Source organism: Ursus maritimus, unplaced genomic scaffold, assembly GCF_017311325.1.
Source record: "Ursus maritimus isolate PB19 unplaced genomic scaffold, ASM1731132v1 scaffold_5, whole genome shotgun sequence".
Taxonomy (NCBI): domain Eukaryota; kingdom Metazoa; phylum Chordata; class Mammalia; order Carnivora; family Ursidae; genus Ursus; species Ursus maritimus.
The window spans coordinates 83,246,675-83,262,468 of NW_024426663.1; the positions used below are offsets into that span (position 1 = coordinate 83,246,675).

At 37.0% G+C, this 15,794-nt stretch overlaps 1 protein-coding gene and 1 pseudogene across 1 annotated transcript; one reads left to right on the plus strand and one right to left on the minus strand.

The window, feature by feature from the left end:
• Window positions 1–1,376: 1,376 nt before the first annotated feature.
• LOC121100813 lies at window positions 1,377–3,753 on the plus strand (annotated as a pseudogene).
• Window positions 3,754–10,534: 6,781 nt separating this feature from the next.
• On the minus strand, window positions 10,535–11,497 carry LOC103680332 (olfactory receptor 2A12-like). Its single transcript, XM_008709871.1, has one exon. It carries the CDS (start codon window positions 11,495–11,497, stop codon window positions 10,559–10,561), a length of 939 nt encoding a protein of 312 aa, XP_008708093.1. The 3' UTR covers window positions 10,535–10,558.
• Between the last annotated feature and the right edge of the window lie 4,297 nt (window positions 11,498–15,794).

Below are 15,794 nucleotides of genomic sequence, written 5' to 3' on the forward strand. Positions count from 1 at the left end.
TTTATTTATTTATTTATTTGTCAGAGAGAGCTAGCAAACACAAGCAGGGGGAGTGGCAGGCAGAGAGAGAAGCCTAATATAGGACTCGATCCCAGGATCCTGGGATCGTGACCTGAGCAGAAGGCAGATGCTTAACTGAGTGAGCCACTCAAGTGTTCCTGTTCTGTCTTTTTAAAAGGAGAAAAAAACAGCCTGCTTAAATGCTGAGGAAATGATCCGGCAGATAGGAACCATTGTTAGTTCAGGCGAGTAAGAAAGTGTAACACGTGAAAAACTTTCCACTGTATGGGAAAGTGCAGGAACTAAAGCATGTGTGGAGGGATTTACCTTAACCCAGGAATAAACTTTTTATTTGGAGTAAGATGTAGGAAACAGATGCAGAGGAATTGAAGGTTTTAGGTGGGGAATTTAGTAGCTTGAGTATCTGGATATTCCCATTGGAGGATTTCAGTTTTGTTTTTTCCTTCAGAAAAATAGATCTTTGTCTGAAGTCATAGATAGACAAGGAAGTGTTGGAAGCTTCCAAAAAGAGAAAAACATATCAAATAGTCACTGAGGAAAATGGAAGAATAAATAGATGAACAAAAGTTTCCACAGCACTAAAGACACACTGGAGTTAATGGTTATGAATTTTAAATGACAACATTATGTGTGTCTCTCATCTCCTTTATTTCAGAGAAGCTCAGTTATCACAGGTGGATGTTGCCTTTAATCAGGACTAGCTCTTAAAATAAATGAAAGGAAAACAAAGAAAGGTGACATGTTGAATGCATACAAGATACATGCTCAGTGGCAGAACATGGTATCCAACAAGACAAGAAAGGATGCCGATGGAGGTACAGGTTCGCTCAGCACAAAAAGCTACAGAGAGAGAGAGAGAGAGAGAGAGCACAAGGTACCCATAATACTGTTTGAGAAGAGAATGAATAAACTTCCCTAAGATGTCATAGGAGATATGGTATGTCTGATTGTTTATCAGACAAACCCATATGTATGGAAAGAAAGTCATTGATTTCATATATGTCTGCTTTTAAAAAGAATTGTTATTATTCTTAGTTTCCAAATTTGGTTTCCATCAGAGGTGTTTTTTGGTATGTTCTTTTCTTTTCTTTCCATTTCTTTTCTTCTTCTCTTCTTTTTTATCTTTGGGCCTGAGACTTCTAAATTTCAGAGAACAAAATCAGTGGAATTTGCTGAGGTTCTTTCTAAGATCTAACATCCACATTCAGCTTGTGATATCAAAATATTTTTTATAAAACCAAGGTGGACTTAACATTTGTTCCTGTAAAGTGTTGTACACAAAGATCTAAACTATTTTTAAAAATTAATCTCTAAACTGCTAAACATCAATAGCTACAAATATTTGGATGCCTTGTGTACAATTTTTCCAAAATATTTTCCCTTCCACAGGCAATGAAGCCCCCAAATATGTCCAGTGTCACTGAGTTTCAGCTTCTAGGATTCCAGAAAAAATTTGAATGGCAGACATTGGCTTTTAGCCATTTCTCTGTTCATCTACTTTCTCATGATCACAGGGAATGTTGTCATTATTGCAGTGGTGAGCCAAGACCAGCGACTACACTCACCTATGAAGATATTTCTCAACTATCTTTCCTTTCTGGAAATGTGATATACATCCACTATTGTGCCCCCTCTCTTAGCCATTTTTTTTTCTCCCATGGCCAAGCAATCTCCTTCCCTGCCTGTACAGATGGCACAGCTTCATTTCTTTGTGTTCTTTGGTGCTACTGAGTTTCTTTATTCTGGCCACGATGACCTATGACTGATATCTGGCCATCTGCAACCCACTCCACTACTCTTTCCTGATGAGTCCTGAGATCTGCACCAGATTGGTGGCAGTCTCCTTGTTGACAGGTGTTGGCACAGGATTTCTGCCCTCCCTAATGATTTCCAAGTTGTATTTCTGTGGTCCTAACCAGATCAATCATTTCTTCTGTGACCCCTCTCCCGTCATGCAGCTCTCATGTTCCAGTGTGTATATCACCAGGATGGCCATCTTTATCCTGTCAACTGCAGTGCTTTGCATTTGATTTCTTCTTACACTTGTGTCCTATGTTTTCATTGTGCCCACAGTATTGAGAATTCCTTCAGCCTCTGGCCTGATGAAGACCTTTCCCACATCTGGCTCCCATGTGGATGTTGTCACTACTCTGGGACCATGATCTCCATGTATGTTTACCACAATGACCACCTGTCACCTGAAATCAACAAGATCATTTTTGTCTTCTACACTGTGGTGACCTCTCTGTTGAACCCTGTTATCTATAGCTTGAGGAACCAAGAATTCAAAGAGGCTGTTAGAAAAGAAATGGGGAAAAAATTGTGGTATCTATGGAATAAGAGTGAAGGGGAGTTTGGTGTGTGTGTGTGTGTGTGTGTGTGTGTGTGTGTGTGTGTGTGTGTATTAAGGAAAATTAGCACAGAATATATAATGGATTAAGTTTGGGAATATGTGAGTGCAGCTTCAGAGCCTTCAAACTATAATGGCATCCTTGATGCTATGTTGAATTTCATAACCCATAATGAAAGAGTTTCTTCATGGCCCCTTTCCAACAACTGCTCAGAAGATAAATTGCCTCTACCAAATAATTTTGGGGGCATTTTTGTCCTTTGGCACTGTTTTCCACCTTCTGGTGAGATTCTAATCATGTGACTCGAGGGCATGATGATTTCACACATTATTTTTAGATTTTACAGGAGAATTTCTCCTGAGTTCATAAAGGATATGTGTAGAAAGTTATACATCTTTTAAATACTGGTAGGAAACTGGCCTTATAGATTCAATTCTTTGTGCTACTGGGACCTTTTACATGCCTGTGGAATAAATAAATGAAAAAAGAAAAGATATATAAACTATTGTTGACATAAACTATCTCCTCATGACAAGAACAAAGGATTTTTGAAGTGCCAAAGGTTGATCTATAGGAACTTAGACATTTTAATGTTTTCTGTTTAATAAAATCCTAGGAACAGAGGAAGGATGGAAGGAGTAAGACAGAGGGAGGGAGTCATAAGTGGAGGGGAGGGACAGATGGAGAGGGAAGGAGAGAAAGGGAGAATGGGAGAGAGAGAAAGACAAAAGACAGAGAGAGAGAGAAAGGGAAAGAGAAAGAGAGAAGGGGAAAAAACAAAGAAATGAAGTAAGGAAACTAGGGAAAGGGAAAAAAAGAAGGGAAAAGGAAGAAAAGGGAAGGGAACAGATAGGAAGACAGGACGGCAGGAAGAAAGGAATAAAAATTTCTTTTATTCAGCCAATGTTTAGAAGACCTCTGGTACTCCTGCCTACTATCTCATTCATTAATTCCACAATTATTTTCAAGCCCTTTACATTTGCCATCCTCTTGCTGCAGTCTGAATTGACCAGGAACACAATGTTAAAGAAATGGCCAAGGAAAATTTTGTCTTAATGGAGCCTCTAGTTTTGAGGGAGAGAGATATATGTAATGACTTATAAAAGGAATAACGGATTTATGTTTATTTGTGGTGTTAGCTGTGAAACAGTAAAGTATAAGCTGGTGTATTTACATGGAACAATAAGGTCTGAATCAACATAGAGCTCTAGGAAAGCTTTCTATGTTGATGTTGTACTTTAACCTACACTTTACAGATGAGAAGAATAAGAATGGAAGTAGTATCCCAGGCAGAGAACATGGTGTGAATGTCAGGAGAAGAAACCTGGGGAGCGTGGGGATGGAGGGAGGAGATGAGTTTGTAGAGAAAGACAAGAGTTAGTTTCTGACGGTCATTAAAAGCCCTACAAAGGATTTTGCATTTTACATTAAGACAGATGATGAATTATCAAAGGATATCAAATAGGAGCTGACATGATATATTCTGCATTTGCAAACCTCACTGCTGTTTAGAGAAAAGAGTGACAGAAAGCAAAAGTTGCTGGTGTCATAGCATTAACCCACATGGGAGAGGAGCCTGGCTTGATTTTAGGTTTGATGATGCCTCAGAGATGGTAAGGCTAAGAGTGAAAATTCTGGACTCATTTACTCACTCCCATGAGTGGGGCCAGTTTTTAGTCTGTTCACAGCTTACTAATACATTTGTGATATGTTCCACATCAATCCCTGAGCTTTAGGGGTAAGTGCACTTTAACTCTTTGGCACATGTTTTTGGTTCTTTTGGTTCTTCTGATTCTTTCAAATGATTCATTGGAATCTGAGCTAGGACAGGAAGTGGATGGCTCTTATGTACAGAGAACAAACTGTGAGTGGTAGAGGTGAGGCAGTAGGGGGATTTGTTAAATTGGTGGTGGGTATTAAGAAAAGAAGTTGTTTTGATGAGCACTGGGTGTCATATGTAAGTGATGAATTTGCTAAACTCCACTTCTGAAACTAAAAACAAACAAATATGTATTTTTAATTTCCTTTATTGTGTTGTGTTTTTTTTTTTTAATCTCTGATTGGTTCTTTTTTATTTCTGTGTTAAGAGTCTCACTGATGGGGTGCTTGGGTGGCTCAGTCAGTTAACCATCTGCCTTTGGCTCAAGTTATGATCCCAGGGTGCTGGGATAGAGTCCTGCATTGGGCTCCTTGCTCAGCAGGAGCTTGCGTTTCCCCTATGCCTGTTGCTCCTCCTGTTTGTGCTCTCTTTCTTTTTTTGTCTTTCTGACAAATAAGGAAAGAAAATCTTTCAAAAAAATAAAAAAAAAAATGAGTCTCACTAATGCCCTTCACTCTTTTCTCAGGTCCTCTGAATATCTTTATGATAATTTAAATAATCTCTCAGGCATATTACTTATTTACATTTTGCTTTGGTCTCTTGCTGTGGTTTGGTCCTGTTCTTTCATTTGGCAGATTTTCCTCTATGTCTTCATTTTGTCTAACTTTTATGTGTCTGTTCCTCTGTGTTAGGAAAGTTAGCTACACCTGGTGCTTCAGGAGTTTCTCCTTATGTGTGTTGTGTGTGCTTTGCTTTTGAGTCTTGGCCTCTTTTTCCTTTAGTCCAATGATCTACAGAGGCCCTATTTGCCTATTATAGGCAAGGGTTATTCCCCAGTAGGGATGGGACATGTTTTAACAAAGTGTGTTGTGGTCTGCTTGGGAAATGAGACCTGCACCACTGCTGCTAGAACTGAGGTCCCACAAAACATGTTGATCAGGAGACACGGTGTTAGCATGGTTTGTGCTGGTGTTTTGAGTCAGGGGCCTGCAGTGCAGGGACTAAAAGGAGCATGGCTTAGAGGGTGGCATCAGAGGTGATGCATGAGTGTGTGTGTGTGTGTGGGGGGCTTGTTGTAAGTAAGTTGTAAACAGTGTAGGCCTAGCGCTGGTTCCTGCAGGAGACCATTGTTTATGTTGGGATTGGGAGAGATCAATGGCACCTGCTACTTCCTTTGATCCTGGAGGGGTCTCCATGTGATCCCTGTCTTTCTGGGCCATTCTCTGAGATGAGAAAATCACTGCCCCTGGAATTTTTCAAACTGCTTGCTCTACAGCATATCTGCAGGGGCTGTTTATAGTGTTGTTTCTTTAAGTGTGAGAATCTGACTTCCTAATGCCCTCTGGGCTCAAAGCCTAACCCACTGATTTTTAAAATTCCAGGCTTTAAGTCCCATTGGTTGTAAACTAATGAGATTCAGTCTGTCTGGCTTTCAAAGTGAAAAATTATGGAGATTCATACCCCCCATTTGTAGGCTCCTTTGTGTGAATGTCTGTTTTCCACCTTTCTCTGTGCCATCAGCCCCCTCCCCGCTGTGAACAACCAGAGTCCGTTTTGCTCCCAGAAGTCATCACCCTTCCTACCTTCTTCAATGAAGATTCCTCTCTACCTTTATTTATGACATTTGTTCTGCCAGTCTTTGGGTTGTTTTCTGAGTTATTTTCACTGCTGTGAAGGTTATCTAATTGTATCTGTGGTACAAGGTAAGTTTAGGGTTCTCCTACTTTGCCATCTGCCCAACAAACCTGAAAGATTGAATTCTTTTATCCGAATGTCAAGAACAAAACAAATTAAGGATGGGTTCACTTTTGTCACTTTTATTCAACATAGTATTGGAAATAGCAGTTGGAGAAATTAAACAAGCAACAGAGAAGATCTATACTCACAGATAACATAATCTTATATATAGAAAACCCCAAATAATATATTAAAAAGTAATAGAATTAATTAATTCAGCAAATCATTTATGGTATAAGATTAATATCTAAAAAACAGTGTGTGACTATGTGCTAGAAATAAATAATCTGAATATGAAATTGCATGGGTAATTTTGTATGTCAACCTGGCTGGGCCACAGTGCCCAGATATGTGGTCAAATATTAATCTAGATGTTTAACAATTAAATGAGATTAACATTTAAGTCAGTGGAGTTTGAGAAAGCAAAATTTTATTCCATGATGTGGGTGGGCTTTATTCAACCATTTGGAGGCTTAAATGGAACAAAAGATTGAACTCTCTTGACCAGGAGAGAATCGCTAGCAGAAGATCTTCAAATATTAACTACAGCAGTAGCTCTCTTTAGTTTTTCAGCACACTGGACCACCTAGCAGATTTTGGACTTTGACTTGCAAGTCTCCATAATCACTTGAGAAAATTCCTTAAAATAAGTTTCAAATGGATGGGACTGGAGGAGATTATGCTAAGTGAAATAAGTCAAGCAGAGAAAGACAATTATCATATGGTTTCACTTATTTATGGAACATAAGGAATATCAGGGAGATCGGTAGGAGAAATGATGAGGGAACAGAAGGCTGGCTGAAGACAAAGTAGAAGCTGACACCCTACAACCCCCATCCCCCATCATGTATGCACCATTCCTCGGCACTCCTGGCTGCCCTAAAACTAAGGAAAGGAAAAAAAATGGTGAACTGATAGAGATCACAGCCCTGCAAGACCCATAAGTCAGTTTTCTGAAGCCCTAACATTACCATCCCCTCCATAAAATTGAGGGAAGCTGAGGCAGAAGGAAATGTAAATAAAATGGAATTTCTTTGGACCTGCAGCTCATTGATAAGATCACAACGATAATGTGGACAGCCTTGGCTTGACCATGGTGGGGCCTCCAGTGTCCTGCGAGTCTTCTTTGACATATGAAAGTGCTTTCTCAGCCTCCCCTTTTCCTCACCTCCCCCAACCCCATGGTATATAATCAGCCACCTCTCACAACCCGGGGCAGCAGTTCTTTCTGCCCACAGGTCCTGTCCCCATGCTTTAATAAACCAACAATTTTGCACCAAAGATGCTTCAAGAATTCTTTCTTGGTCATTGGCTCCAGAAGCCACCCCACTGAACCTCACCTATATTCTACAACCTCATCAGAAGGAAGGGAAGAATGAAGGGGGGGCTAAACAGAAGAGGGAATGAACCACGAAAGACTATGGAATCTGGGAAACAAACTGAGGGCTTCAGAGGGGAGCGTTGTGGGGGATTGGGATCGGCCAGTGATGGGTATTAAGGAGGGCACACACTGCATGGAGCACTGGGTGTTATACGCAAACAATGAATCATGGAACACTACATCAAAAACTAGGGATGGATTATATGGTGACTAACATAACATGATAATTTTTTATTAATAAAATAAATAAAATAAATAAAACTTAATTAGATAAAAAAAATTTTAAAAAGGGAAAAAATTCAAACAAACAGGAAAACAGATACAATAAATATATTTTCCTGAGTAAACATCATTAGTTCTTGATACTGAAGACATTACTTAAAAGACACTAAAATTTATGTTGCCTCCAAATATTCACAATGAATTAAAATTTTACTTGTTTAGATCCTACAACTGTTAATTATAAGCCCATATATTTTAGAAATACACACACACACACACACACACACACACACACACTGCAAGTCTTACCTATTTATAACCTAAAAAGAAAGAACTTAGTGGGCCTATAATTTACTTATGTATTTAACCAGTCAGCTCCTCTCAAATCATCTAACTAATGTGTTTACAGATCCAATATCATGTTCAAATCTCAAAAAAAAAAAGTCTCTTCATTTGTGTTTGAGAAAGTGTATTGAGGCAAAATGAAGAAACTTCTTTTCTTCCCATGATCTCATTAAGACTTGTGGAAGGCCTATGCTAATTACTTGAGCAAGAAGTTTCTCATAATTAAACCTTAGGGAAACTGACTTCCCTCCGCATTGTCTTCTCATAATTGCATGCCCTTGTCCTTTTGTATTCTTGGCTATGGTTTCCAGTAACAGACCTGTTGTTTGCAAAGTTGCTTAAATTACCAAAGTCAACATATCATCAATAGCCAGCACAAAATTTATTTTTGATGTGGGAAAAAAATTTTTGGTTTAACCAAAGATAAGAGTGACTTAATCAGGTATTTACTGGGTTAAGTGGAAAATTTATTCAAAGTCAGATTGTTTCCCAAAGCTTTGAACAGTGATAATAATTTCATAAATTAAATGTATACATTTTATGTTTTTATATGAATCTAGGTGAGTAACAAACAACAGTGATCTCCGGAAAACAGACAAAATTTACATTCTCAGTAAGTTTTCTTTTCTTTTCTTTTTTAAGATTTTATTTATTTATTTGACAGAGACAGCCAGCGAGAGAGGGAACACAAGCAGGGGGAGTGGGAGAGGAAGAAGCAGGCTCACAGCAGAGGAGCCTGATGTGGGGCTCAATCCCAGACCACCAGGATCATGCCCTGAGCCGAAGGCAGATGCTTAACGACTGCGCCACCCAGGCACCCCTAAGTTTTCATTAAGATATAGCTGAACATTCAATATGAAATTAAAATAGAGGGAGTTGGTGGGGAGGTCTGTAAATTTTCTAAGAAAAAAATTACTTGTAATCAAAGTCTTTATTGATCTATAACTACTATTTCCTTTCAGTATGTTCTGCTTGTTGGAGAAATGGTTGTAAAAGCAGGATATGATGCTATCATGTGTTCGGTTTTGATGACAATGTATTGGATCACTACAGTGAGTGCATTGCTTTTAAGTAAAGTCATTAATCTGGAGACACTGCAAAATGAACTTGGTACAAAGAAGACCACACATATGCATTTACACAATGTTTCCATGGAGCCCTAGGTATTGAAAAAAATATTACAAATCAGACAGCTATTGCTTCACTCCACATTAAGATTTGTTTCTCTTTTTTCCCTTATGTATTATACATCAGCATATGATAAAATTTGATGATAGAGACAGAAACTACTCTTTCTTCCATATGTAAGAATTAAATTTTTTTAAAGAAGTCAGAGGCCTGCCATACAGGGATAAGCATCAGTCATTTTCTGGTACTCCGGTATGCAATAGGTTGGTTAATTAGAGACATTAAGTACTTTGGCCCTCATACTTATTAAAGTTGTGGATAGAATCTCTAGATTATTCTATGTGTACTAACTTTGGAATGAGGAATTTCCACTTTCATGAAAACATCAATTTCCAACAGAAATTAGAAAAGAGAGTCTGAAAAGATGTTTATGTAGTGTAATTACTGTACATTTCTTTTCTTTCTATAAAATTGTGGAATCTAGCACAAAGTTCTTTTCTTTTTTTTTCAACAGCATATGGAAAATGATCTTATCTAGTGTGTTTTAAGCCTCTCTTTTATTTTAGGTGTATTTTATGTGTTCACCTTTACACTCCTATACATTGCATTACCTGATTTTTCAAGAGGGAAATTAAAGCACAGAAAACAATTTGATAAAAGACATATAGCAAATAAGTGATTGAACCTAGGATTAATTCTGCTGTTGACCTCCAAATTCAGAAATGTTAAACTATTTAATATATGACTCCTTAAGATACTATAGTGGCAAATCTGTAGCCAATACGTTTAAATATCTAAAAAGTTAATAAATTAAATTACTGTTAGTATTTATTCTTGCAAGCTGCCTTCCATATGGAGATAACTAAAATTTAAGGAATTGAGAAGAGTTTTTCTTTGGTTTTCAAATTCAAAAAATCATACCTTTTCCTAAAATTAGAGGTCACAAAGGTAAAAGTTTAAAGAAAAAATAAAACCAAAAAAATACAGTGTTTTATACTTCTTTAAAAAACTCTCATCAGTAATTTCAAATATATTTCTCTTTTGTAAGAATTAATGATATATGTTTTTCAGAATTTACACTGCCTTTCATTTTATCCAGTAAAGATCTGAGACTCATATATTCAGGCTGAAACCCCGGAAAAGATGGAGCTTATTAGTAAATTAAAGTAAGAATGAGCCACCTTGTCGTAATTTGACACCTTGCAAAATAAATGGAAAAATAGAGAATAAAATATTGTAAAGGCAGTGACTGCAGGGCATGGCAATGTGTTGACCTGGAAGTTCATGGTGCAGTTAACAACATATTTCATTGAGCTGATACAGCAATGTTCTGACACATCATAAACAATTATCCATACATGCTCACTCATAGGAGAAACTTGAACTAGAAACACTTGAAATTTGTAAAAATGTGATGACTGCTTTTATCTGAGAGTCTGCCAAATCCAAATTATTTGGGATGAAGCTTAGTCTCATAGTATTTGGATATGAACACAGGCTAAAAAAAAATGTAAGCATTGCCTTTAACTTCTAAAGATTCTAGTCTGTGATTTGTTATTTTGTTTCATTTTTGTATCTTCCCATGACTCTTCTCATACCCTCTTTGACTTCCTTGTTCCTTAGGCTGTAAATGAAAGGATTCAGCATAGGGATGATGACTGCATAGAGCACAGAGATGAGTTTGTCTCCCTCTGCTGAATAGAGGGACTTGGGTCTCATGTACCGGATCAATCCAGTTCCATAATATATGGTCACCACAATCAGGTGGGAAGTACATGTAGAAAAGGCTTTTTTCTTGCCTTTAACAGAATCTATTTTCATCACAGCCACCAAGATGCGAAGGTAGGAGAGTATAATGAGGAGGAAGGGGAATAACACCGTTCCAGCCCCTCCTATGGCCATCACAGTTTCCTGCAGGGATGTAACAGCACAGAACATGTGAAGAAGAATGGGCAATTCACAGAAAATATAGTCAACAACATATGGACCGCAGAGTGGAAGAATTATGAGGTAGAGAGGCACCACTGAGGCAAAAAAGCCAATGATCCAGGCCCCCAGAGCCAATGTCATGCACACAGGCCAGTTCATGATGAGCAGATATCTCAGTGGGTAACAAATGGCCACATAGCGATCCAGTGCCATCACTGCAAGGAGAAAGCACTCAGTTGACTCCAGGAATAAGGTGATGTAAGTCTGAGCAATACAGAAGTTGTAAGATATGACTTTCCTGCTTGCAAGAAAATTAAAAAGCATCTTGGGGACCACAACTGTGCTAAAAAATATGTTGAGAAAGGCCAGGTGACAAAGGAAGATATACATGGGTGTCTGGAGAGAGGAATCTACGGCGACTAAGATGATAACAGCTGTGTTGCCAAAGAGATTTGCTGAGTAGACCAGAGAGAAGAGAAAAAAGAGTGGAATCTCAGTCTGGGGGTGATTGGAAAATCCTACAAGGACAAGCTCAGTGATCGTGCTGGAATTCTCATGACTCATTTTGACTATTGAAAGTTTCCTGCTAAAATGAGAGGGAAGCAAAAGCCAAAAATGTGCTTATTTTAAAATAATGAGATTAAAACAATTATCTTGTCATATCAACTACAATGCTCAAATTAAATGAATCTTAATAATCTTAACACTTATTTGTGAAATTTCATTGGACAAATATTTTATTCAAAGGAATAAGAACATCAAATTACAGTCTACATCATGCAACTGCCTGTTTTTGATGAATTTCGAGTTTTCAGTTCTAAGCTGAGAATTCCTCCCACGTCTACTCATTGTATCATATGTACGCCACAGCACACCTATCAATTTTACCAATCAAATATTATCCATTTTCTAAAAAGGAACTAGAGGTTCACAAAATAAAGCAATTTGTCCAATATCCAAGGAGAAAATACGAAACTTAACAATAATTCCATTGTCCTTCCACTATAATAAAAATCTGAAATAATAATACATTTTGCATTCAGCAAAACAAAAGATTGATTTGTTTGTTTGTTTTTTCCCAGTACCTATAGAACATGAATTACAATGTCATAAAAGTACAATAATACACAAAATTTAATTATTTTTACTATTTTCAATACCTCAATATTAGTAAGAATAACATAATTAATCCTCTAAACAATTGAAGTTGCAAATTTCTAGGAATGATCTTAGAAAAATAATCAAGTTGTTTCAAAGTTAAGCTTTTGACCATTTTAAGGACAGTGTGAAATTGCTCATGGGTTTATGTCTCACTTATGGGCATATATTTTCAGTGACATATTTATACTCCTTATCAATATCTTTGAATTGAGTTTGCCAGTTTGTGCTGAAATGGAAGATATAGGCTGGTTATCTAATGTGTTGACTACCTTGCATATCATACACACATACAAATGCTAGGAGTTATTAACAAAGTACCACAGCACTAACCAAAAAAAAAAAAAAAGCAAAACAAATGTTTATAAGAATCTTCAACCTTATGAGAATATTTCAACACAAAGAACATAAAAAGTAAAAGATACAGTCTGAAGTTTGCATAGAGTCAATTAACCTCCTTGTACCTTAACATGTCTCCTTTCTCCAGTAACTGATATTTCTAGTGTGAAATACCACCCCCCCCCTTTTTGGTCCTTGTTGACTTCTACATAAAAGATTTTCCTAGTTCTTTCTCCAACTCTATTCAGCTTTCTTTGCTGTTTGCACGATCTAAATCACTAGGTGATCAGATCACAGGACTTACGCAGTAACAAGATAGGAGGTGAGAAGGTAGAAATTCAGGGAGAAAGGAAAAGAAAAACAGAAAGATGAAGAAAGAAACAAAGGGCCAGAGAAAGAGACCCCAGAGGCAGAAACAAAAAGATAGGGACAGAGAAACAGTGTCAGAGAGACAGAGATAGGAGAGAGAGGAAGAGAGATCAAGACAGCCAGAGAAAGAGAGAGTACCCACAGGCAGAAAGTGAGAAAGAAACCCAGAGAAAAGGGCAGAGAAACAGAGACGCACAGAGAGAAACAGTGAAAGGGAAAGACAGAGTGTTTACAGGAGGAATTTTAACTGTACTTGGGGAAGAGAGTGGGCTTAGGGGATAAGAGCAGTTGACATACTTGCCCTGTCTTTTTTGTTAGGAAATAGTTTCTTCCATAGTCTCCTCTGTACTGGCAACTGATAAATGAATTTTCCTGGACAGGGTCAAACTACCAAATCTCCACCTGTAAAGGAGACAGCATGAGAACCACAGCCACTTGTCAACCACTAGAATTCATCATATTTAACAATACTCAGAATTTGCCATTTCTTGGCAATGTGCTTCTCAGTCCCTGGAAGTTTTGTTGAATAGAAAGAGACAACTATGGCTAGTGATATGAAAATCTGTTCTCCTTGTTTTACATTATTAATTTCAGCATATAAGTTCTTCTCATTCTTCTTATTCATTTTCTTATTATCCCAAATTTATACTACAATTAGTGGAAGTAGAGGGTAGAATAAAGAAAAAGAGATTCTTTGCCAGGCATTAAAAATCCAGAGTAGAAACTTCAGTGAGTAAAGTTAGGCTATTTATTAACAGAGGCAAAGTTTTAAGTTGCATCCCAAGGGGAGCTAGTTAACTTCATGTAAGAAAGAAAAACAAAATAATTTATATTCCACTTACTGCTAATGGCAGCCAACCGCTTAATGCAATCTACAGTTTTCTATTTATAGTGATATTAATATCACTGTTAATTACATTACTTCTCCAAGATAAACATCTCAATTTGTCATTTCTAAAAGTAAATGTTAATGGTGTATTTTAAAAATAAATATGGATTTTCTTAACTGAAATTTTGTAAAATCCCTAGAGAATCCAACTGTTTTTCGAAGTTGTCTGCTTACACTTCACCTACTGGAAAAGATAATTTTCATTCTGATAACATAGAAGCAAATTGTATCAACATGTGTGTCTATATGTGTATAAAGTATGACTAATCTACAAAGAAAATTCATAGTTCTAAAATGATTGTCACTATATTTCATTCATAATTTTCATTTCAGGAAGAGTGATAGAGTAATTGAGCACTGTTCTGCATTTCAAGGGGTGATGTTCTGATTTACTAATCAGAATTACAGAAGAGATTCTTCCTTGATTTGGATTGTTGGGTTTTTTTCAAAAAGGTTTTATTTAAATTCCAGTTATATACAGTATAATATTAGTTTCAGGGGTAGAATTTAATGATTCATCATTTATTATACAACACCCAGCAATTATAACAAGTGCCCTCCTTAATACCCATTGCGTATTTAACCCACCCCCTACCACCTCCTCTAGAGTAACTCTCAGTTTGTTCTCTACAGTTAAGAGTCTGATTCTTTGTTTGCCTCTCTTTTTTTTTCCCTGTATGTCCATCTGCTTTATTTTTTAAATGCCACAAATGAGTGAAATCATATGGTATTTGTTTTCTCTATCTTATTTTGCTTAACATAATACTGTCTAGCTTCAACCATACCCTTAAATGGTAAGATTTAATTTTTTTTCATGGCTGAGTAATATTCCATTATGGAGATTATCCATTCATCAGTCAAGGGACTTGGACTTTTTCCATAATTTGGCTATTGTCAATAATGCTGCTATAAAAATTGATGAACATAGATCCCTTTGAATCAGCATTTTTTTTAACCTTAGGGTAAACACTGACTAGTGCAATTGCTAGCTCATAGGGTAGTTCTATTTTTGACATTTTGAGGAACTTACATACTATTTTCTATAGTGGTTGCACCACTTTGTATTCCCATCAACAGTGTAAAAGTGTTCCCTGTTCTCAAAATCCTTGCCAACACCTGTCTGTTCCAGTGTTGTTAATTTTAGCCATTCTGAGTGGTGCTTGGAGAGATACTTCATTTCAGTTTTAATTTGTATTTCCCTCATGATGAATGATGTCGAGCATCTGTTCATGTGTTTGTAAAGCCATCTGGTTGTATACTTTGGAAAAATGTCTATTCATGTCTCCTGCCCATTTTTTAACCAGATTATTTATTTTTGGAGTCTTGAGTCTTATAAGTTCTTCATATATTTTGGATTCTATCTCTCTATCAGATATGCCATTTGCAAATATCTTTTCCAATTTCAAAGTTTGCTGTTTAATTTTGTTGATTGTTCCTTTCACTGTACAGTAGCTTTTTATCGTGATGAAGTCCCAATAGTTGAATTTGCTTCCCCCCTCTTGCCTAGGAGACATATCTAGTAAGAAGTAGTTAAGGCCTATGTCAAAGGAGTTACTTCCTGTGTTCTCCTCTAAGATTTGATGTGCCTAGCTCTCTGCCAGTACCATAATGTCTTGGTCACTACTGCTTTGTGATAGAACTTGAAGTCTGGAATTGGAATGCCTCCAGCTTTTCTTTTCTTTTTCAAGATTCCTTTGGCTTTGTGGGGTCTTTTGTGGTTCCATACAAGTTTTAGGATTGTTTGTCCTAGCTCTGCAAAAAAATGCTGGTAGCATTTTGGTAAGGATTGCATTAAATGTGTAGATTGCTTTGGGTGGTATAGATATTTTAGCAATATTTGTTCTGATCCAAAAGCATGGAATATTTTTCCATTTCTTTGTGTCATCTTAAATTTCTTTCATCAGTCTTTTATAGTTTTCAGGCTACAGATCTTTTATCTCTTTGGTTAGGTTTATTCCTAGGTATCTTATTGTTTTTGGTGCAGTTGTAAACGGGATCAACTTCTTGATTTCTCTTTCTGCTGTTTCATTCTTGGTGTATGGAAATGCAACAGATTTCTGTACATTGATTTTGTATCCTGCAACTATACTGAATTTGTGTATCAGT

What these genes read in the sequence shown, in the direction of transcription:
- LOC103680332 (XM_008709871.1), bottom strand. Translation starts at nt 11,497, where the DNA reads ATGAGTCATGAGAATTCCAGCACGATCACTGAGCTTGTCCTTGTAGGA.